This window comes from Orycteropus afer, unplaced genomic scaffold (assembly GCF_000298275.1).
Source record: "Orycteropus afer afer isolate SDZICR_OR568_19922 unplaced genomic scaffold, OryAfe1.0 scaffold00685, whole genome shotgun sequence".
NCBI classification, from domain to species: Eukaryota; Metazoa; Chordata; class Mammalia; order Tubulidentata; family Orycteropodidae; genus Orycteropus; species Orycteropus afer.
The window spans coordinates 176,293-196,692 of NW_006922272.1; the positions used below are offsets into that span (position 1 = coordinate 176,293).

Below are 20,400 nucleotides of genomic sequence, written 5' to 3' on the forward strand. Positions count from 1 at the left end.
ACTCCTGAAGAAAGAAGATCTGCTCCAGGGTGCCGACTGTGTCCACCTTGACAGAACTAGTAACTTCTCCGTCTAAAAATGACATTTAACTTCTGCCTCACCAGGCTCTCTGATACACTGAGAATACAGTTCCCTCTTTCCTCTTTCAAATGGAGAAAAATGGAATGGACTTAAATGTTCTATTCACACTTACCATCAGAAAGCCTAAAAACTATTGGGGATTTAGTCATAGAATGTCCCAGAGCTGTTAGACCAATGGCACCCTAACTTCTTGCCCCTGAGAATTCATTATTAACATATGTTTTACAGTTATTTAATAGAAAATAAATAAAGGGATAATATAACTACAAATTCAGTCAAGCTTTTAATTAAATGATTTTTTTATTAACTCAACAGCAACATTTGAAAAATAGTACAATATGTGTGAAGGATGGTACTTTCCAAGTCCAAAGAGAATACCACAGATCCCTATGCAATAACCCAAGCTTCCAAAGTCCCTCGGTCAGGAGAGTGCTTCTTTATACCTACATCATACAGCTGATGAAATGGGGGCCCAGGACCTTGCTTTAAGTTCTTGCAGTGTGTTAGTAGCAAAGTTGGAATTGGAATCTGGGTCCCCTTCTTCCCTGTGCTAGATTCCTTCAGCCATCCTTCCTCCATATATTTGACCATGAGGTCAGTGTTCATGTGCTTGGGATCAACTCTAGATAATGTAGAATGTCTCTACTCTGTGATTCTAGAAAGCCCTTTCAGCCCCTAGGTTTGCTCCCAGCCATTGAGATGTCACTGTTATTGTTGTTAGGTGCTGTCCCGTCAAGTCCATTTTGACTCAAAGAGACTCTGTATAAGAAAACAAAACACTTCCTGGTCCTGCACCATCCTCACAATCATTGTCATGCTTGAGCCCATTGTTGCAGCCACTGTGTCAACCCATCTTGTTAAAGGTCTCTAGTGTGGACTATTTCTGGGCCTCTGAGGATAGTCACTTTCATTCTGTTGATCTATCTCCTCTGAGGATAGTCACTTTCATTCTGTTGATCTATCTCCTCCCTCTGTCCAAGGCACTGTATAACACCAGGGTTCCTAAATACAAAAGAGGGGAAAACCAGGCAACTATTTTAGCAGATGTTTCTGAGGCATTATAGACCAACTGAAAAATAAAGAGTAAACATAAAAAAGAAATTCAACGATTAAAAACAAAAAAAAGCCAGAAAATTTCTCAGCAGAATGCAGGGTATTATCTAATAGTTTACCAAGCGCAAAACATATTTATGAGTCTTCTCCCTGAGGAATAACACTACGAGTAAAATAAGTGAAGGGAAATCATCATTTTTATTACATGCTGAGCAGAAGTCATTATTCTTTTTTTGGGTCTAAATTGATTTTGTAAGTCTGTGCAAAGTATCTTTGGAAAAGGTTATTTTTTATCCCCCACACTGAAAAGTTTTATCCCCCAAATAAAAAGTTTGGGTAAGACTATTCAGAAAGTAGAAAGTGGATTATGGAATATTGAGATTCTACTCTAAGGAACCAACTGAGCGTGATGGATTAGATTTTAATCCATGGAACAAATAAAGATTTAAGCACACAGCAGGCTTAGGTATTAAAAAGAAACTGTATGTGGGGGAAATATCTATGGAATTCTTTAGATTATGAAAGAGTTGATGAAGATTTTTAAAAATATATATCACAAAACAAATGGGCATTGGGAATTCATGCTTACTTTATTTTGAAAACGAGAACTCTGAGGGGAGCAAATGGCCAAAAGAAAATGGTTTCCTATATAAAATAACTCAGGCATTGATTGGTGAGTCTCACTGACATCTTCTTGCATTAGTTTGGGTCAATCAAGGGAAGAGAAAGCTAAGACTCTCTATTGGAACTCGGCCATCAGCACAGTTTTGTAAGTAGTGCAACATAGATCTTTTACCATGACAGTGTATGTTTTGGTTGGATATTTTGGTAAAACTGTCTTCATCAGAAGTTTCTAATTTAGTTTATGGGATAGGGATCTTCTGCCCCCAATTGTGAAATGTACCCCCAACTTTATAATGAAATTCACTGGGAATGTACTATTAACTTTACAGTGAATATTGCTGGAAAGCATCATAAAATGAGAGCTACCCTTGTATGACTGTAGGAGAATTTACGGTTTTCCAGTACCCAGCCTTTTAGAGTTGAATAATCTTGCTTCAGAGCAGAGACAAATTGGGGGATGCTGTATATGAGGCGATCTACTTCCATTAAGATTTACAGCTTTGGAAACCCAATGGGGGTCGCTACAAGTCAGAATCGAGGCGATGGCAGTGGGTTTGGTTTTGTAGGAGATTTAAAAATTGTTAGTTCAAAACCTGATTTTGAAAAGCCATTTTTATATTTCTAATCTTTAAGATTAATTATATCTCCTCAAATTCACCTTTTTATTGCTGTTGCAAAACACACACACAAACATACTTTATCCCATCAGACACTCAATTCTATTTATAGAGTTCTATGGCTCCTGGAACCTGAAAACATGGTTCTATGGAAGTGAGGTAAATCTGTACTTGTTTTGCTAGAATTTAAAATGAGCCCTTTTCCTGCAAATTCAGCAGGAAAGTGGAGCCAAAGGTGGGGGAAGAAAAGAGGACAGAGAACCTCTGGTTTCCCTTCTCTTAATCTCTCCTTTGCCCTGCAAATTTACAGCCTTATGTGGAAGCTATTATAAGCAAAACTAATAGCAAGAGACATGGTGCCTGAAAAGTATTAGTGGAATAGCTGGAATTCAAGAAATCTAGGGGTGTTGAAGGCAGCACATCTATTTATGTCAAAGGAAAGAAATATGCAATTTTCTAGAAAATCCTCACTTATCAAGATCCCAGTCTCCTGAATGGAAAGAATCACGTTAAGCAGGATGCAAAGAAAACTTCCCTGCTTCAAATTTGGTATCACTTCTATTTGCTAGGAACTCTGGTGGCATAGTGCCTAAGGCATTTGACTGCTAACCAGAAGGCTGGTGGTTCAGACCCACCAGCCAATTGTTGGAAGGAAGATTGGGCAATCTATTTCCATGGAGATACTGCCTCAGAAACCCAAGGAGGGGTTGCTATGAGTTGGATCCAGCTTGCTGGCAGTGAATTTGTTTTTTTGTTAGTTTTTCTATTTGCTAATAAGGCGAAAGAGCCCAGCTCTCCACCCTGCCATCTCCATTCCCATTATCCTTCTGAACACACTCAGAATTTTCGCTTTGAATATGTAAGAGGAAACATTTTTCTAGAAGTTATGTGATTACCCTTCCTTCCTCTTGCACCGCTTCTCTTCCTTCCATAAATATTTATTGAACACCTGCAGTGAGCCAGGCACTGGATTATCTGGGAACACAACAGTGAACACGAAGTCTTACTCAAGGAACTCAGTCAGCTGAGCAGATTGTAAACAAGCCCTTCCACCTGAGTGTGAGAAGTATTAACTAGGACAGAGATACTGAGGAGTGATTGTCCCCAAGAAATGTGCAGTGTTGCTTTTGCTTTGTATGCTGAAATTCAACACAGAAATTTGAACATAGATCTAAAGCTGAAAATTAAAAAAAAAAGACTGCAAAAATCTTTTAAATTCTTCTATTAGGTTTGTTTAGCAGCCCATTAAATGATTGCTGTGACTATCCACTTAAAAGAGTACATATACATACATTCCAAAAAACCAAACTCACTGCCATCGAGTCAATTGGACTCATAATGACCCCCTTTTGGGTTTCCAAGATGGTATCTCTATGGAAGTAGATTGCCCAATCTTCCTTCCAAGGAGTGTCTGGTGGGTTTGAACCACCAGGCTTCTGGTTAACAGTCAAATGCCTTAGGCTACACCACCAGAGCTCCCATATACCATTCAAATGAGTGAGTGTTATCAAGGCTGTTAAAAATAATAACAAAATATATATGTATGTTTGTGTGTGTGTGTATGTGTGTGTGTGTATAGCCTTGACAACACACTCATTTGAATGGTTATATCCCCATCCCTCACCATCTTCCACCTCACCAACTTGCTCAGGCCCCACCCCAGTGAATTGATCCCTTTCTTCAGCTGGCTGTGGGCTGAGGCCTCACCTTAGGCATTGAGCTCATTTTTTTCAATATGGGGATCACATTTCATACATTTCCAGGAAAGCAAAAGTGTGGACTCTGGAATCAGATTGTTTGGAATGGAATTCTTCTATTCCTTACCCACATGATGATCCCTCAGTTTCTCAGTTTGCTTATCTGTGAAGTAAGAATGATCTCTCTTATTGGACTAGGGAAAGGCACTCAGAATAAACCAAACAAAACCCATTCCACTGAGTTGATTCTGACTCACAGCGACCCTATAGAACAGAGTAAAGCTGCCTCATAGGTTTTCTAAGGCTGTAATCTTTATGGGAGCAGATCACCAAGTCTTTCTCCTGTGGAGGGGCTGCTAGGTTTGAACTGCTGACCTTTCAGTTGGCAGCTGAGTGCTTTAACCACTTCATTACCAAGGCCCTCAGAATAAGCTCAACTCACTGCCATTAGTCAATTTTGACTCACAGCGACCCCTCCTTGGGTTTCCGAGGCAGTATCTCTACGGAAGTAGATTGCCCATCTTCCTTCCAAGGAGTGGCTGGTGGGTTTGAACCACCAGCCTTCTGCTTAGCAGTCAAATGCCTTAGATACTGTGCCACCAGAGCTCCTGGCCCTCAGAATAGTGTTTAATAAATAGTAGGTGATCATTGAATGGTAGTTAAAATTATCTTTGTTATCCTTCAATGACAGAATGCATAGATTACATAAAATTTTCTCCAAAATTTCATATTCAGTTTATTAAATAATTAGGAAGGCAATTATGCTCAATATATTTTATAAGTTCTGCTTGTCTCCAGAGACCTCAAGCTCTGGGTTATGAAAAAGGTTATTATTTCCCTATTTCACCACAGAGATAGTCTTGCTCTTATTTTTCTTAGTTTTACCCACGTTCTCAACTGTTCTTGAACCAAATTCTCTATTTTAACTGAGTAAAAGTAGGCAGAGTTGGGGAACCAACAGGGATGAATATACACTCAATGCTAAGGAGTATTTGGTGGGACTTTGACTCACTTCTAAAGAAATTATTAAAATAGACATTTCTGTCTCCTTGCTTTTCCCTTAGATCTCCAGGAGTAGATCAGAAATCAGATTCCAGGCTGCATGTTATAGTTTCTTTTTCCTTCCTGCTTTCTAAATGCAATATTTTAAATTATCTTTGCTTTCACTTAGTAAAAGAAATATGGTTGATAAGTATCTCCCTGCCCCTTGACAACTTCATACGGGTAAAGTTTAGCTGGGCAGGGAAGTTGCCTTTAGGGCCTATTTTACTATCTCTAGAGGTAGAACTGGAACAACAGGGATCAACAAGAAGGTGAAAGCTGGATCAATAAAAGGAAAAGTTGGTGTTCAGAGCTGCCCAGCAGCTGGATGGGTTGCCTTAGGAGTTAGTGAGTCCCCCATCAGGGATTCCTTGATGTCTTAGTTCCAACCCCTCCCCCCATTTCCATGTATAATCTTAAGATAGTGACACCAAGGTACCTAGAAAAGAAACCAGATAGTTTTGATTAGAGATTTCTTTTCCAAATAATTTGGGTTAACAGCTCTTCTCATTCACAAACTAGATAAGAAATGAAACCATTACTAATCAAAGTAAAAGGGTTTCCATAATATGAATAAGACGTTATGCCAGGAGCTATATAGGATTTAAAGAAGGTTAATAGAGGGTTCCTACTCTGGAGTTGTCAAGAAAGGGCAAAATATATGAACAGTGAAATAATGACACTGAGATAACATGCACATCAAGTAGTGACAAGTGATCCCTGATTGATCATCACATAGATGGTTTCAGTAGCAAATGCTGTAGAGTTAGGGAGCAGGAAGCTGTGAGCTACAGCAGTGAAAACTGGGACGCTTCTGGGAGAAATGTGAGAATAATCTACATCTGTAGGGTGGGGGTAGGGATAGAGTAGGTCCAAATATGGGAGAGAGAAAGAGGGAGGCAACATTTCCCTCACAGGGACAAACTAGGGTACCACACTGGGCTTCTTTTCATCCTGAATAAGCTTTAAAGACTAACAGACTTTTTTCCTCCTCAGAAGAAAGAAGGAAAACATTCCTGGCAAGAAAGGCGCTAACCAGCCCTGACTGGGGGAGTGATTGTAAGTTTATGTTGAAGTGCCTCTATTCTTGGGCCTAGTGTGCAGGGCCAGGCAGAATAATGAGTATAAAGCCATTACTGGAGTGCAGATGAGGACAGAGGCTGCACACACATGCACAACACACATGCACACAAGCACTGCGCCAATGGCTTATGTTTTATAATTGATAGCAGCCCGATATGAGGCATAAGAAATCGCCACTCACTACCAGACAGGTTGCAGTTGATTCTGTGGTTTTTCTTCATTTATTTTGAGCCTTCTGCACTCATCTCCTGTTCTATGTTTTTAGTGTGTTTTTTGCTTTCTGATTTTTGAAAGATTTCTATGTCCATATTGCATTTCACATTAATCAAACAAAAACCAAACTCACAGCTGTTGAGTCGGATGTGACTCGTAGCGACCCCTCCTTGGGTTTCCGAGGTGGTATGACTACCATTACGTTGGGAAGAAGGTCGCCCAATCTTCATACCCTTCATTTTTAATAAATTTCAATTTAGTAGGACTTTCATGGTCCAGAAATTCTTTTGGATGTTATAGGGTTGTTTCTTGGGTTTGTTATTAGTTTTCCTAAAGGAGTTCTGGTAGCTTAGTGCCTAAGGCACTTGACTGCTAACCAGAAGGCTGGCGGTTCAAACCCACCAGCCGCTCCTCGGAAGGAAGATGAGGCAATCTACTTCGGAAACCCAAGGAGGGGTCGCTATGAGTCAGGTTCTCCTCAACAGCACATAAAAACAACAACAACAACAACAAAGCTTTCTGTAACAGAGACAGCTTCTCCTTTTTCCAGTTTGAATGCAAATGGAATCCATTTATCTGGGAAACTCATATTTCACATTCTGTGGTTTGGGAACTGTGAAGAACCACAATCACCTTTCTCCCCCATGTAAGAGTTTACTTCCTTTTCTTTTTTTCTTCTCAATTCAGGGATTGATACGACCATCAGTTCTATTCAGATTATGGAAATCCAGCAAAGGCTAGATCATCGGTATTGTAGTAGAAGGCTCCAGTGCGGGTGGGTAAGCCTCCCATTCTGCCCCAGGTCTTTCCAGAATTTATCCAGGACTGTGGGTTTTTATTGCTTTACTATATATACACCTGCCCCTTACATATTGACTTGCTCGTTATCTGACATTTTGCATTTGCAACAATAGTGAAAAAAATCTGCTATCCAACTATTTTGCACATTAATGAAGTATGTCAGGCAGTAATAAATGCCAGGGTGTGAGACAAATGTAACACTGGCTGTGATGGTTAAGGTTATGTGTTAACTTGGCTGAGCCGTGATTTTCAGTGGTTTGGTAGTTATGTAATGATGTGATTTGGCAGTTATGTAATGATATGATCTGCCAGTTATGTGATCTGGTGTGGTCATCCTTTTTTTTTATATTTATCACACTGATTTTCATATAACAACCTGGTCTTTGGAACCAAACCATGTTGATAAGTGAGAAGTGGGTGTATGTGTGTGTATACACAAGCACACATGCATACATACACATACAGGTATGCATTGCTCCATATCCATTTGGACAATGTCCAATCACATATACATCTGTGGTCTCATAAGTTTCCTTTTTTTGTTAAAAAAAAAAAGGGAAAAGTGTTCTGCTTTTGTTTCTTATTTCCCCCTAATGGTTATAAAGACCGCAAACCCAGACTCTTGCAGCACTGGATGGGTGAAATACAGGCGGGTGAAACATAGGCATCACTCTGTCTGCCAGGCTTTGTCTGACAGGCAGGTGGCGGTGGCAGTGGCAGTGGCAGCAGTGGCAGCTGTGGGGCTGGGCTGCTCCTGCTGCTCAAGCAGGGGGAACAGTAGGTGGGGCAGGACATACTCATTCCCTCCCTGCTAGCTTCCTCTCACTTCACTCCTACTGTCACCAGTTCCTCTGGCCTCCAGCAGCAGCACCAGGGGTAGTAGTAGCAACAGCGATGACGAGGACAACTGGCAGCAGGCTCCCATAATGTTTTAATATGGTATTCACACAACGTCCTGTTTCACAGAACATATCACAGACATTAAGTGATGCGTACCTGTACATAAAAGACAACATTTGCCAATTCAACATCTTTTTCCATGTATAATTCAGTGACACCAATTACATTAATTGTGTTGTGCAACCGTCACCAGTATCTGTTGTAGCTCTAGGTTTTTGAGACTGGAAGGATGATGTTTCTGAAAGCTAAATCTATATGGTGAAATCAATGTGTACTTATATTACTTCTTAAGTGGAAACACGTTTATTACATGGTAGAAGAGGGAATAATAAAACTGTTGGTATTAGCAAATGTCAATAAATCATGGCTCCAACAATTCTACTCTGCTGGTTTATAGGTAAGTCCAAAGCAAGAGGTCTAGGGAGGAGCACTTTGGCCGCCTCTCTGAGGCTGCCTCTCTGAGGGTACACATATGTGGATAGCTTCTAATTAATTTTATAGACAGGAAAGACATTGTTAACAATGACTGGCAGGTTATGAGTGAACTGACATTTGTATAATTTAATAACAATAGATATCATTATTTTAATTGTTGAAAAAATATAGCTTGCCAATACATGCAAATATTTGGTTCTAGTAGTATTAAGAGTTCTAAATAAAACTATATATGCAAGAATCAAAACATTAGTGAGGTTGCTCTTTTATTTGAAAAATGAATAATGTCTCCCACTAGATTGTAAGCTCTATGAGAGATGGGATTTTGTTTTGTTTATTTCTGTACCTGCAGTGCCTAAGAGCACTGCCTGGCACATAATAGACATACAATAAATATTTGCTGAATTATATATATATATATATATATATATATATATATATATATATATAGTATAAAATATATATCAATATATTTATATATATTTTATATCTATCGATCTATATTTATTCAGCAAATATATATAGCTTATCTTAGCTTTTTCGGTTAGGAGAGAAAAACCTGAGTGCTGCCAAACTTGTAAGCAACATTTACCTCCAGTGTACGTTACAGCACCTGTACCCAGGTAATTATGCATCTAGAAACAGAAAGTGCAAGCAGCTTCAGTTAACACAATATGAAAGTTGTAGGCATTAAGAATGGGAGAATTTTTTGTTTTGTTTTAAAATTTGATAACTGTTTATGGAATGCCAGTAGGTTAAAGATAAGATGCTAGGCCCTGTGTTTTTGAACTGGTGTCACAAATCCTCTGGGTTATCAGATTATTTCCTTCTCAATATGATATAACTATGTTTAGGCTTCAAATTGATACATCTGAAAAAAAAAAAAAAGAAAAGAAAAGAACAAACCCATGGCCATCAAGTCGAGTCCAACTCATAGTGACCCCCATTGTGTTTCCGAGGTGGTAAATCTTTATAGAAGTAGATTTACCTGGTCTTCCTTCTGTGGAGTGGCTGGTGGGTTTGAACCACCAACCTTCTGGTTAGCAGTCAAATGCCTTAGGCACTGCACCACCAGAGCTCCTTTTTCTTGATTGGTGGATTTTTTAAAACTGATGCATAGTTCTGAGTTATAAACATAACCTGTATGATGCTACATTATTAGCTTATGTGTTTATTAACTCAATGAATTTTCACAAAATCCTTGTAAGGTTGATATTCTTTACCCCTATGTTGTAGTTAAGAACCTGAGGTTCAGTGACCTTGAAGAAATTTAAATTTGGCTGAAGTCATCTACTTAATAAATGTCTGAGATGAAACATTAATTTGTGTGGTAGAGTGACAGAATGGAGTCAGATGATTCAGGTTCAAATCCAAGGGCTTCAGCTTATTCTCCCTGTGTATAAAGGGATACTATCTGTAAGATGGGGATACTATCCACTCAGCTGGGTTGCTCTGAAGTGAGTAGGTATCTGTCAGGAGGTAGGAAATGAATTCCATCCTTCTACGCTTTTCTGTGTCAAACAAATCTCTCCTGATCCTAATCCAGACCTTAACTTTTGCTTTCCCATTTTTAACAATTTGTTTTCACATTTTTAACATTAAAGAACATCTAAAATGACTGATTCCCCCCCCCACACACACACATTTATTTTAAGTTGTTTTCTCCACATAATTTAGAGGAATGGACAGATCATAAAGAAAACTTGTATTAGATCTGATATGCCTTTTTGCTTGGAATTTTCCATTGCAATATGAACCAAAAGAATTCTTCCCTTTTCCCCAAGTATTGCTCTTAAAGAGAGGTAAATCTATGCATAAGCATTTCTGTCTTGTAATTTTTCATAACTAAATAGACACAATGGCAGTGAGTTTGGTTTTGGTTTTTTAAATAGTAATGAGGACTGTAATCATTTTAGTTGAGTCAGGTTTTGAAAGTGCATGATATTTCTTGCTAACGTTGTTGTAAAGAGAATGATTTATGACAGAAAAGTGGGTATTTATTATCTTCAATCCTCCTTTCCAGGGGGATTATTAGCTTGAGACTTTCACCTCATTTGTCTTTTGAAATCTGTATCTCCTTAAGGGAAGCTGAAGCTACTTCCTGCATGTTTAGTTTTGTGCATTTGTTCTGAGATTTGATTTTTCATCATTTTCTCTGTGTGTTCTAAAAAAAAACATAAATCTTTGTGGTATAGTTTATATTAACACCTGAAAGAAATTACTTTGTAATATTTGACAGGTAGGTCTCTGAAAAACATAAAGCTATATGATGTTAAACTTGATGTTCTCTATTTATTACTTATCATATAATTAACAGTTTACATCATATATGATGAGTGGCAAAAAGCCTTTCCTTCAAAAGCCTTTTGATTTGTTGTTGTATTTTTTCCCTAATTAGGTCTGGAAATTACAATTACAATATTCCTGTTAATAAGCACACACCCACCAATGTCAAATTCTCTCTGGAAATCAAGTAAGTGAATAGTTGTAAAAAACCAATTCAGTTGGTTCATTCATTGAATAGTAAGTCTGAATTTTCTCTACAATTGATCAGTGAGTTAGGAGGTAGAAAACTCTCAGTACATGTTAACTGATGATGCCTGAGTTGAGATGTGGGCTCTCTTCCAGGCACCTTCAGTGCAATGAGAAGGCTCTGGGCTATGCACTGAGGCCTGAGAAGGGGATAACTTTGATTCTGATGCTCACGAGCTGCAGACTTCCCTGGGTATCTTCCTTTGAGTTGGGGTGGGAGCAAGAATAACAGCTTGGTCCCTAGATGGGAGACTGTAGATTTTTGGTGAAATTGGGCCACAATGAAAAAGGAAGCCAGAGTTTGGAATTGGTCAGACCAGGATTCAAATTCTATCTCTGTCACTTGCTAGTTGTGTGATCTTGGAAAAACCATTTATTTTTCTTTTAGCTACATTTCTTCATCCATAAAATGAGTATAATGTTATACCATAAAATATAGAGTTGCTATCATAATTATTAATTGTTAATTATAGTGAAATTAATAGCTATTATTTGTTGAACGCAGACCATATGTCAGATACTACACTTTAATACTGTGTACTGGGTCATATAATCCTTACAACAACTCTCTGAGGTTGTTTCTTTTCCCCCACTAGTTTATGTTTTTTGAGATAAGAACATTTGGGTTTAGGGAGGTCAAAAAACTTGTCCCAAATCTCACAGCTAGTAAATGGTGGAGTTGGGCTTAAAATGCAACCCATCCTCTTTGGCCCTGGAATTGGATTCATTCCTCTGGCTTAATTCCCAGCCAAACAATAGACAGGCCTATGAGCTGAACAACTATACCAGGGAGATGCACTCCTTAAAAGAGTCAACCATGCAAGAACAGACATACACACATCCATGTTCATCGCAGCACTATTTACAATAGCCAAAAGATGGAAACAACCTAGGTGTCCATCAACTGAGGAATGGGTAACCAAACTATGGTACATACACACAATGGAATACTATGCAATGCTAAAGAATAACGTAGAATCTGCAAACACCGCATAACGTGGATGAATTTGGAGGACATTATGCTGAGTGACATAAGTCAGTCACAGAAGGACAAATATTGTATTAGTCCATTATTGTAAAAGTCAAGGAAAGGTTTATCTATGGAAGGAAATTTTCTTTGTTGGTTACCAGGGGTGGAAGGGTAGGGTAGGGGGGACACTGTTAGATAGGTAGAGATAAGTATCACCAAATGGGAGTGATGAACATGGTGGCATTGAGGAAGAGGAAGACATAGAGGGGTACATGGGAGGTGCAGACAACAAAGATGAACCCTTTTGCACTTACAGTACTGCATTTTCAGTGAAGGCAAACACGGGTGTACAGGTGGATAGATGGGTGGGCAGGCTGAACTATTAGGTATGTCTATGCAGCAGGGAGTGTACCCAAGACCATGTATAGGGTTGGCAGACAATGGTTCTACAAGTACATTTGTATGTTCTGTCAGAATTCCCAGTGGTATGGTAGAGCTGACAAGGGACAAGGTTGTAGTCACTTCTTGGTCACAGCCAGCTACCCAGAGGGACCGAGTAGTTGAACCTGTGGGCTTGGGACCATAGTTGCAGGGGACATCAAGCTCAATTGGCATAACATACTACACAAAACATTGTTCCACTTCCTACTTTGGCAAGTAGCGACTGGGATCTTAATAGCTTGCAAGCAGTCATGTAGATGCAACGATGGGTCTCTCCTCGTCCAGAGCAAAGAAGAATGAAGAAAACCAAAGGTTCATGGAAACAATTAGTCCTCCTGATTGATACACCATGCGATCTTCAGCCTATATGACTATGAGACTAGAAGAACTAGATGGTGCATGGCTACCACTGTCAACCACTCGGAGGGGGATCTATGGAGGAGATCCTGGATAGAGAAAGAAAACACAGGAACAAAACTCAAAATTATTTGGAGGGAAAAATAGGAGGCGGGGACGAAGTTTGCTGGTCTGATAGAGCCTGGTGGAACCATTGAAACTATGGCCTCTAGCTGCCCTTCAGGTCTGGAATTGAATCCACACCTGTGGTTTCCAGCCAAACAAAAGACAGGCATATGAGTTGAACGTTTACCCGAGGTAGATACAGTCCTTGGAGACAACAATCATGGGAGAAAGAAGGGCTGTTTGTGCACAGGGAGACAGCTCACGGGGGTAGGAGTGCATGGAGGGATGGACACAGGGAAGAAGTAACTATAGGGAGGAAGTGGGAGGGGAACTGTTGCATTGGGGTAAATTGTAGTCAGTGTCATGAGACAACCTGTGTGTGAACTGCTGTATGGAAAGTGAATTTGCTCTGTAAACTTTCACCCAAATCATACACACAAAAAAAAGAGTCAACCATGGGAGATGAGAAGGGCAGTGTGTACACAGAAGAAAGGTAGGCAGGCAGGAATGCACAGGTAAGAAGGACACAGGGAAGGGGTCACAGAGAGGAGGTGAGAGGAGAGCTATTACATTGTGGGGATTGTGATCAGTGTCATGAAACAAAATGTGTAGGAACTATTGAATGTAAAAGGAATCTGTGTTAGAAAATTGTACCCAAATCACGATAAAAAGTTATATCCAAATCCTGACTAAACTCAACCCATCCTTTTGACGATCACTCTCCTGCCTCGCAGATGAGATGGGTTATGTAAGGACTTTGTCCATTCCTGGAATATGGTAGGCATTCAAAAAATGGTAGCTATTATTAGCGCTATCTTTCTACCAAAGTCACAAAACTCTAATTTAGTTTATTCTCACCAGATATTTTAAATAATTATACTTTAAGACTTTCAATACATTGAATTTTAAAAATTATGCAATGAACCACTCAACAGGAAGGTGGTGGTTGTGTGCAGTAGTATTTATTTTGTGTCTCTTGACTTTTGTCTCTCCTTTTCTTCCCTCCATCGTTTCTTTTTTTCTTCCTTTCCTTCTCTTCCTCTTTCCCTTTCCCTTAGCCCTCAGTCTCCTTTTGCTTTCTCAGTTCTATTATTCTTCCACAATCATTTTTAACATCTCTCTCTGTCTCTTCCTCTCTTTCTCTTAGACTTCATACTTCTTCTCTCATCAACTTTGCTTCCATGAGGAGCTAATGATATTTGACCCAAATGCTTACCCTGGAGAGGTTTGTTTTGAGTAGCTAATATTTCTTGACTCAGAACCTGCCACCTTTCAAGGCAGAGCAAAAGGTAGATGTACTTTTCTTGCAAACTATATGTACTACTCTCCAGTCCTTGTTAATCTTGAATAGCATTTCCTCATTTATTCCTAGCTTTCAAGGATGGGAAATAAGGTTAAATAGTATTCTCTGGAAGTGGTAGAGGGAGATCTGGTGGCACAGTGCCTAAGGCATTTGTTTGCTAACCAGAAGGTTGGTGGTTCAAACTCACCAGCTGCTCCACAGAAAGAAGATGGGGCAATCTACTTTTGTAAAGATTTACTGCCTCAGAAACCCAATGGGAGTTGCTATGAGTCAGTATCGACTCAGTGGCAGTGAGTTTTTTTCTTTTTCTTTTCTTCTCAGAAGTGGTAGAAGACCATATTGAGCTACTGAATTAAACCTTTTAGTTTAAGAACGACTTTTCCAATATGGATGATTTAAAAATAACACACATACTCAACTGAGATTTTAGGTTGTCCCCATGTGTGCACAATGATTGTGTTTAAAGACAGATGGATCTCATCCTTTTGATGATAATCCTCCTTTCTCATAGGGCTTCCACTCTATGATAGCTTTACAGGTTGGTGATTTCTAATAAGAATCAATCCCAAATTCCTACCTGTGTTTGTCTGCCTCACTGTTTCAAATAATATCTCTCCAGACCAGGAGTTGGCAGAATCTAAATTCTTGGAAGAATTGATAGATACAAATTCAGTTGCTGGTGAAAGGAAATATATCCAAAAATTATTTTTTAAAATGTATGGCAATGAGGGGAGTTCTGGCAAGGTGGTGGAATAAACAGATAATCTACACAGACCCTCTGCAACCAAGCAATGAGAAACCAATTGAAAGTGATACAGAAGACAATCCTGGAACCCTGAGCTTTGAAGGGAAGGATAAACAGTGGATTAAACACCAACTAGTAGAAGAATCTAAAGGAAAACAGTGAGTAAGGAGGCAAACAGAGCTGCAGACCGCTGGCTGTCTTGAGGGTGCGACCATTTTGAATATTTAAGTGTGTCCCTGATAGCAACCTAAGAATCAGCTCTGCCCACCAAAGACTACATGAGCAAGGACTGTGCTGATACATGACAACTAGAAAGGAAAGCAGTGAAGAAGGAGACAAACAGAGCTGGAGGCTGCTGGCTGTCCTGAGGATACAGCCATTTTGAATATTTACAAGCAGTGTGGCCATTTTGAATATATCCAGGTGGGGTTCTGACCTGGACAGGGACCAAAGAATAGGCTCTGCTTGCTGAGGACAACACAGGCGACCACACTGGAGGCTGACGACTAGAAAGGTGTGATATTCCCCTTGTTACTCTTATATCCCTCACCTTCTTGATGGACAGAGTGTGACCAACCCTCACCTCCACTCACCTTCTTCACCAGCAGGAATTCCTTCCTGGTCTGTGCCCTGACAGAGCCTGGGTGCTGTGCTCAACCTGCCACCATTTTGTTTTTATTTGTTTTTAAATTACTTTTTATTTTCTTCCTTTTGATTAATTTATTAATTTTTTCTCTTTCCCTTCCCTGGTTCTTGTTTATTTATTTATTTTTTTCTCTTCCCTTTTCCTGGTTCCTTCTTTTTTCTTGGTTTTGGTTCTTCCTATTCCTTATTTTCCTTTTTGCAATTTTCCCATTTTTTCTTTATTATTCTTTTACCCTTACTCTTTTCTCTCTTTACCCCCACTCCCCAGATTTTGTGGAGTTTTTTTTAACACCCCCTCTTTTTCTCATTATCTTTCTTTTGTCTTTTTAAAATATATTTTAAAATTTTTCTTCTCATTTATTGCCTTTGTGTGTGTGTGTGTGTGTGTTCTTGTTTATTTAAACAGTTTGTTTTGTTCTGTTGTTTCTATTTTTTTGATGTTTTAAAAAAAAAACTTTTTTTGTCTAACTCAGTGGGAGACAGCAACTGTTCCTACACAACCCAACCATACCTACCTGCGCCTCCTGGAGTCCCACCCACTGAGTGAGGGCCACCACTTGTTTTTGCACCAACTGACCAGCGATAGATGGTGGCCAATACCAGCTCAATTCACTCTCAACTGCTACTTAGGAACAGTTAACAGAGATCTGTGCACACTCTCTCATTCTTTATTACACCCACCAGGAGACAGGTGGTGAGTGCCTATATACCAACAACTAGCTAATAGAGGAGCACAGTACCCTACTCATACAGATATATCAAAACAAAATAAGAAAACAATCTTGGGTGAATCACACCAACGTACAACCACAAATTAAACATAAATACAATAACACCACAATGTCTTAGAGACAACAGATCATCACGTTCCACACAAATAAGCAAGATAAAGCAGTAGAAACAAGGAACTAGGATACAAACCCAGGAAAACATCCCTGGGGAAGAAGCAGCATTGGAACTCCCTGATGAGGAATTCAAAGAATTGTATTTGGGTACCTTCAACATACTGAGAGATAGATCAAGGAAAACAGTGACAAGATCAAGGAAAACACTGACAAAATTAAGGAAAACACAGAAAAAACCTCTCAAACAATTTAGGGAAACAAATACAAGATACAAAGAAATAAAAGAACAAATTGACAAAATAATAAAAAAAAAACATAGAAATGATACAAAAACAACAAATAGAAATCCAGAAGATTAATCCTAATATTTCAGAAATAGACAACACATTGAATGGGCAACAGAGTAAAATTGAATCAATGGAAGACAGGATTAATGAGATTGAAGACAAATACCTCCATATTACTTTTTTAAGGAATTAATCAGAAAAAAGATCAAAACAAAATGAAGGAAGCCCAAAATTCATATGGGATACCATTAAGAGGAATAACCTACATGTAATTGGAATTCCAGAACAGAAAAAAGAGAAATAAAACCACAGAGAAAATTTTTTTGAAGATTTGTTGGAAGAGACTTTCCCTAATGTTATGAGAGACAAGAATACATTCAAGAAGTCCAATGAACTCTGAACAGGATTTTCCAAAAGAAAATTACCAAGACATATAATCAACCCGCAAAAACCAAAGACAAAGAAAGAACCCTGAAAGTGGCATGGGAAAAATGAAAAGTTACCTACAAAGGACACTCAATAAGACTAAGTTCTGATTTCTTGGCAGAAGCCATGCAGGTGATATAAATAAAAAGGAAAAAAAAAATCCAACCAAGAATTATATACCCAGCAAAATTGTTTATCAAATATGATGGTGAAATTAGGACATTTCCAGATAAGCAGAATTTAAAGTAATTTGTTAAAACCAGGCCAACCTTACAAGAGATACTAAACAGAGTCCTTGGGATGGAGAACCAACAACAGCAAACAACAACTGATGATTAACACACATGATGACATAACCCAGAAACCAACCCAGTTATAGAAGTATCCAAAGTAATATAAGCTTACAAAACTGTAAACAGGTAACCAGAGATGTCAGTTGATAAATGAGGACAGCTATAAACCCAAAAGAGAAAATAAATAATATAGTTACAGAACCTCTAACTAGTGAGGAAGTTGAGACAATTTTGAGATAGAATGGGCTGTTCTAAACTTGAGAAGAAAATTATGTATGATAGGGTAACCTCAAAGAAAAATAATAAACCTTCACATCAAAATAAAAAAGAGGACAAGCACAAATATTTAGCAAATACTAAAACGATAGTGACAAAGGAGATGATAACACGATTCATAAAATGAGCTCAGCACAGAAAATTATTTGGAATGAAGATATCAGCAATACTGTGAAAAAACACATAACAAAATGTCATCAATAAACTTATACTTGTCTGTAATTACTCTGAATGTAAATAGATTAAATGCACCACTCAAGAGACAGACAGTTGCAAATTGGATAAGAAAATATGACCCATCAGTATGTTGTCTACAAGAGAGTCACCTTAGACACAAAGACAAAAATTGACTAAAAATCAAAGGTTGGAAAAAGATATATCAAGGAAGTGGCAACCAAAGTGGCAATATTAATTTCTGATAAAATAGACTTTAAGACAAAAATGACCATAAGAGACAAGAAAGAACATTATACAATGATTAAAGGATCAATTAAGCATGAAGACATTACCATAATAAATATCTACACATCCAATGAAAGAGCCCCAAAATACATAAATCAGACTTAAACAGAATTGAGAAGACATATAGATGACTCCATAGTAATAGCAGGAGACTTTAATACGCCACTTTCAATGAAGGACAGAAAAATTAGAAAGACACTCAACAAAGGTGCAGAAGAACTAAACAATGCAATAAACCAACTTGACCTTATAGTTATCTACAGAGCACTTCACCCAACAATGGCACAATATACATTCTTTTCCAGCACACATGGAAAATTCTCCAGGATAGACCATATGTCAGTCCACAAAGCAAGCCTCCATAAATTTTAAAACACTGAAATACTACAAAGTGTTTTCTCAGATCACAATGCTATAAGATTGGGACTTATAGCACTAGGAAGACAAACCAAAAAAGAGCAAATGCATAGAAACTGAATAATCCCCTCCTCAAAAAGGACTGAGTAATGGAAGAAACAAAAAATGAAATAAAAAAATTCCTTGAACCAAATGAGAATGAAAACTCAACTGTGGTAGTTAAGGCCATGTGCCAACTTGGTTGGGCCTGGTTTTGAGTGGCTGGGCAGCTGGATATAGTTATTCCCCATAGTGAAATTGGTAATTAACTCCATGGTGGAATCTACTGGAGCAGCTGAGTAACTGCTTTAGGGATGTGGTCTGCTTCTAGTATGTAAGAAGCAACTCTGAGGAAGGTCTCCAGCTTTTTGGCATGCTTGAACCCTGCATGTAGCCAAGTCGTTATTCAGCAGTCTGTCTTGCCCTGTAGATCTTGGGACTTTTTCTGGACTTGAATTAGTGGCCTGCCATATTGTTTGGTGATATCGGGACTGTGGCTTTTTAATGTCATCCTTGGGTTTGTCAGCCTCAGCAGCCAGCAGCTGTCTTAGTGAAGAAAATCTTCACTAAGCTTCAGTGGACTGGTAGCAGAAGGCAGCATTGAAGCCCAAGGTTGAGGGGCTTTCACCCAGCCCGTAGAGCCTGGCACTTCGAACTCAGACTTTTAGCCCCCAAAACTATAAAAGAATAAACTCTTGTTTGTTAAACCCATCCTATTTATGGTACACTCCTTTCAGAATGGCACTAAGTAACCAAAACAACAACATACCAAAATCTTTGCGACACAGCAAGAGCAGTTATCAGAGGGCAATTTATAGCAATAGATGCACATATCAAAAAAGAAGTAAGCCAAAATCAACACCTTAACCCAACATATCCAACAATTAGAAAAACATCAGCAAAAAAAAAGAAAAAAAGCCTACAGTCACCAGAAGAAAAGAAATAATAAAGTTTCAAGCAGAAACAAATGAAGCAGAAAATAAAAAGACAATAGAAGAAATCAACAAGACCAGAAGTTAGTTCTTTGAAGAGGTTAGTAAAATTGACAAACAACTGGCAAATCTAAGAAAGGAAAAGAAGGAGAAGACTCAACATGAATGAGAAATGAAATGGGTGATGTCACAACAGAACCAACAGAAATAAAAAGAATATCAGGATACTATGAAGAACTGTACTCCAACAAGCTTGAAAACCTAGAAGAAATGCACAGATCTGTAGAAAAAGACTACTTACCTAAACTAACACCAACTGAGGTAGAAAATTTGAACAGATCCATAACAGAAGAAGAAATGAACACATCATAAAAAAAAAATTACCAACAAAAAAAGTCTTGGTCCAGATGGTTTCACAGGAGAATTCTACCAATTGTTCAGAGAAAAAATTGACACCAACTCTACTCAAAATATTCCAGAACATAGAAAAGAATGGACTCTTCCCAGATTCATTTTATGAGGCAAGCATAACCCTGATACCAAAACCAGGCAAAGACACCACTAGAAAGGAAAACTACACAAAAATATCCCTCTGAATATAGATACAAAAATCTTCAACAAAATCCTAGCCAATAGACTGTAACAACATATCAAAAAAATAATAGATCATGACCAAGTGGGATTCATACCAGGTATGCAAGGATGATTGCAAAAACGACAAGGAGGCCACATGTTCTGACCTCCTCTAACCCTACAAGGGGAAGGCAGGATTACCAGCAGTAACCCAAGGCCTATTACTGCAAGGCCAGACATGCTGCCTCCCTCCAGCCCTTTCACCAA

At 38.6% G+C, this 20,400-nt stretch overlaps 1 protein-coding gene across 1 annotated transcript in view; it reads left to right on the forward strand.

Moving 5' to 3' along the window:
• Positions 1 to 20,400, forward strand: part of MYRFL (myelin regulatory factor like) — a 132,574-nt gene that overhangs the window by 107,421 nt on the left and 4,753 nt on the right. Inside the window, exons 18-20 of the mRNA XM_007956920.1 lie at positions 6,110 to 6,172; positions 7,097 to 7,184; positions 10,944 to 11,018. Coding sequence (XP_007955111.1) covers positions 6,110 to 6,172; positions 7,097 to 7,184; positions 10,944 to 11,018 — 226 coding nt within the window. The remainder of the gene's footprint in view (positions 1 to 6,109; positions 6,173 to 7,096; positions 7,185 to 10,943; positions 11,019 to 20,400) is intronic.